The sequence below is a fragment of the Plasmodium cynomolgi genome, chromosome 7, assembly GCF_000321355.1.
Source record: "Plasmodium cynomolgi strain B DNA, chromosome 7, whole genome shotgun sequence".
Classification (NCBI taxonomy): domain Eukaryota; phylum Apicomplexa; class Aconoidasida; order Haemosporida; family Plasmodiidae; genus Plasmodium; species Plasmodium cynomolgi.
In genome coordinates this window covers 506,380-510,547 of record NC_020400.1, presented here as the reverse complement: position 1 = coordinate 510,547, position 4,168 = coordinate 506,380, and the positions used below count along the sequence as shown (strand labels likewise).

The 4,168-nt window shown below is 43.8% G+C and overlaps 1 protein-coding gene across 1 annotated transcript; it reads right to left on the bottom strand.

Moving 5' to 3' along the window:
- Window positions 1-804: 804 nt before the first annotated feature.
- On the bottom strand, window positions 805-2,541 carry PCYB_072020 (hypothetical protein; the record flags this gene model as incomplete). The annotated part of the gene is made up of 5 exons (XM_004221599.1): window positions 805-849; window positions 1,334-1,406; window positions 1,548-1,590; window positions 1,728-1,784; window positions 1,965-2,541. Coding segments are annotated over 5 exons (795 nt in total), but the record flags the coding sequence as incomplete, so codon positions are not given.
- Window positions 2,542-4,168: the final 1,627 nt, after the last annotated feature.

Genomic DNA, 4,168 nt, shown 5'->3' with positions numbered 1-4,168 from the left:
TGGGGATAATTAATGGCACAACATGGGAAACAAGTAAGAAAAAATATCTTTCGTGTAATATGTTCACTAGAAGAGGACATAAAAAGAAATGCCCCTGGAGGAATTATTTCTCAAAAAAGGGTGCATATATTTTGCTGGAAGGGAGATAAGTTACTAGGGGGGGGGGGGGATAACAAAAAGGACGATGAAGGGGTGGGGTGCGAGGTGAGCACTACCGTTACGTTAAGTCGTCGATAAACAAAGGGGGGTGAACAAAGGAGTGTCATTTTTACTCAAAAAATAGGGGTAAAAGTAGGGGCAAATATGGGGATAAAAATTGGAGTGAAAATTGGGCTAAAAAAAGGGGTCATAAAAACTGCGTAGAAGGGTTTGCCCCCGGTGGGACAACAAACAGCACAAAGGACGCCCCCCAAAAGAGGCAAAACTCTGCGCCAACAAATCGCTTGCACAGGGAAGGCATCATCCGCACCACGTTTTTAATTCCAAGTTGTCTACAACGAATTTGCTATAATTCTGTTAAGACTTGGATCTCCATCTTCGTTTTACTGCCTCCTTTACCACCTCGCTTTAAAACTTCCATTCCCATTTCGAATGCGCTTCCACATTCGCTGCTTTTCGCGTAAAGAGGGGAAAAACACCAACCGTACTGAGGTGAAGTGAAGTGACGTGGACTGAGGTGACGTGGACTGAGTGGGTCGGCCAACCGTTACTTGCTCTAATCCTCCCAATGTGAAAAAAATTAACACCCAAAAAAGGCTGTAAAATTTTAATGGGTATTTTTTCCCATGATACGAAAACACATGATTATTTTATGCCAAATCTGAGGGCCCTGGCTTTCAGTTTATCACTCTGCATGGGGGTAGAAAAGTTATCATGGGATGTCATAGCAGTGTAGGTATGCTCAAGGAGAAGACACACCACCACGTATGAGCTCTTTTGCATCGGAGGTTGCCTTTGGTAATAGCCACATCGAGATGTTGCATCGCCCTGTCACGCGTAGGGTGTGGTGTCACCACCCCTGCCGGTGCGCTCAGAGGATGGCAGCATGGGGGGCATATATATAAACGCATATATACACACACATATACATATATACATAATCGCACGCGTGCAGTTGGGCCTGGGGCTTACCTCTTTGACCAGGCCGAACCTCTCGGCGCGCTTCCTCTTCATTTCGGAATCGTTCAGCTTGCCCTGCGCAACAAGAAAAAGTGGCGCAACGAACGTGATTAGGTAAAAATGACGAGGGGGGGGGAAAAAAAAAAGTAAGAAATTCAAAATTAACGAAATGGCAACTACGGGGGGTCCGTATTAGCACAGGCAGATTTGTTACCTTGTTCAGGCCGAAGCGCTCCGCTCTCTTCCTTTTGTTCTCCTCCTCCATTTTTTGCGTCACAATGCAGAATCTGTAAAAATGGGGTAAGGTGCGGTCATGTGAAGTGAGCTACATGTGGGGGGATATAACCCTTAGGGAGGGTACAACCAAGGAAAATGCACATTCATCCTTTTTTTTTTTTTTTTTGTTCTTTTGGGTGCTTCTTTATTACCTCTTGGCTCTGGACTCCAGGACATCATCCGTGGAAACGACACCTGCGTTGGGAAATGGGTAGAAAAAGAGTCAGCAAAAAAAGTGGGTCTCAAAATTAGGCGGAAAAAATTGCAGAGAAGGGTCTGCACGGCAGGAAGGACGCAATCTGGTTTGTCCATCCCTCTGATGCACTTTTTACCGAATCGCTTTTTTCGCAGTTCTCTCTTTTTTTCCTCCGTCAGGTAAAGGTTATCTTCTGGAAAAAAAAAAAAAATGGCAACAGAAATGATAGGCAGTTCAGGCGATCTGAATGACGGCTGCAGGTGATAAGTCGCGCACCCACACCAACCTCGGTGCAAAGATGTACACGCATGCACATGCACGTGAACATGCACTTTCGCGCTGTCACCCCTGGGGGCGCGCCTGTCTTGCGAACCTGGGGGGGAAAGAATATTCTTCTGCAGGGTGTTCTTCGTGGACAGGGAACTCTCCGAAAAGGTAATTTTCGGAATGACCATCTTGGTTTTCTTCTCCTCATCATTGTTCTGACTTACGTTTTTATTTGCATCCACTTTTTCATCATTTTTGTAATACTTGGATGCCTCATCATTGGCATTAGAACTTAAAATATTTTTAAAATAATTTTTCATTTTACCTAAGTCAGTTTTCTTAAAATCTTCTTCTCTGTTATTAACTGATAAAATTTTTTTTTTTTGAGATCCAATATATGGTGATGAAGAAGACTTGTAACTTATATTTTCTTCTTCGGCACTTCCTCCGTTGCTTCCTCCGTTACTTCCTCCTATGTGATTATTATCCTTTTCAGATTTCTCCACATTTATTTCTACGTTGTTCGGATTGCTACCTTGTGCATCCGTCGACGATGACGCTTCGAGATTTGTCCCGTGATCAGAATTCTCTTTATTGCTCCCACTATCCAATAGGTTGTATGGACTACTCACCAGATGTGGGTTTTCTTTTTCATAATTTAACAGACGTTCTAGAAGCTCGTTCTACGCGATTTTTGGGGTTCAATCGGAAAAAAAAGGGGGGAGGCAAAAATAAATAATATAAGCATAATTGAATAAGCGGTAAAATGCTATTATAATATAAGCAATTTTTTTTTTCTTTAATTTCGCGGTGATTGCGTAGCGGTTGCGGTGGCAGGGCAGCGGCGGGGGGGATATACAAATGGTACTACATGCACGTATGTATTATGTATGTATTATCTACGTATATATTTATAGGTATGCATTTATTGGTATGTATTTATTGGTATATTTTATAGGTATATTTTATAGGTATATTTTATAGGTATATTTTATAGGTATTATTTATATGCTCTTGCGCTGGCCGTGGCGGAGCGGCTATCATATCAGCCACGTATGCGCACGTGCGGGGGGCCCGAAGAACGACAACCCGATCCGGCGCGCGCCTTTCGCAATATGTTTTTTTCTGCGTAACTGTGGAGGTCGACATGGGCGCAGGGGCGTACGTGAGCAAATGGGTCAGCAAATGGGTCAGCAAATGGGTTAGCAAATGAGTCAGTAAATGAGTCAGCAAATGGGTTTGCAAATGAGTCAGTAAATGAGTCAGCAATTGAGTCGGCAATTGAATCAGCAAATGAACGAGTGAACGGATATGCAAACGAACGAGTGAACGGATAAGCAAACGAACGAGTGAACGGATAAGCAAACGAACGAGTGAACGGATAAGCAAACGAACGAGTGAACGGATAAGAAAATGAACGAATGAACGGATAAGCAAATATACAAATATGCAAACATGTACAAACACCTACATGTATCTAAATACGCGCCTACAGGTTCACTACGCATCATTGACGACGTGGCAACGGTATTCTGCAGGCGCGTTTTTTTCCGTTTCTCTTGAAGGCGCACGGTCGTAGTACTTGTGTCACCACCGCGTGCTCGCAACTTTACGATGTTGTATGTACGGGTTGTACCTTCTTTCCATGGGACGGAAGTCCCCTTTTGGCTAACAGGTCCTTTAACTCCGAACACTTCAAATTTTGGTAGTTCATTTTGCGTTAGGCTTTGCTCACGGGCGTGTTTTTTTTTTTTTTTTTTCTTGTTCCTTCCCTGGAGCCGTTTTTCTTCCTTCCTCGATCTTTAAAGCAGGCGTGATGATAGATTTTGTTCTGGGGCGAACAGGGTGGACGCAAAGGCAGTTGGCAGGGAGGAGGGGAGAGGGGGAAGGAGAAATAATGGTGCTAGCTGTTACGTGGGGATGTCAACTAAGGCTGCAAATTTGTGCGTGATACTGCCCAGAGTGTGCCCTGCGAGTCGACTGTCCCTACTTTGCACGTAAGTAACGATAATCATAAAACGCGCGACCGGTTAAGTCAAGTCAGCCAAGTCGGTCATGTCAAGTAAAGTCATGTTTAAGGTGTACAGGCATACCAACGTGCATACAAATGGAAACGTGTATATTTTTTAAACACTTTTTGGCGCTCGTGGCGGATTAATACAAATGCGGGGGTTGGGACGAGGGGGGAAATTAAAAAAGGAAAACAAAAGAAATGGGACTGCAAATAAATTAATTAAGAGGGGTTGCGCGGGCACATGTGCGTGCATTGGTTGGGAGCGTTTTTTTTCCGCACTTTTGCTGCGCTTTTTT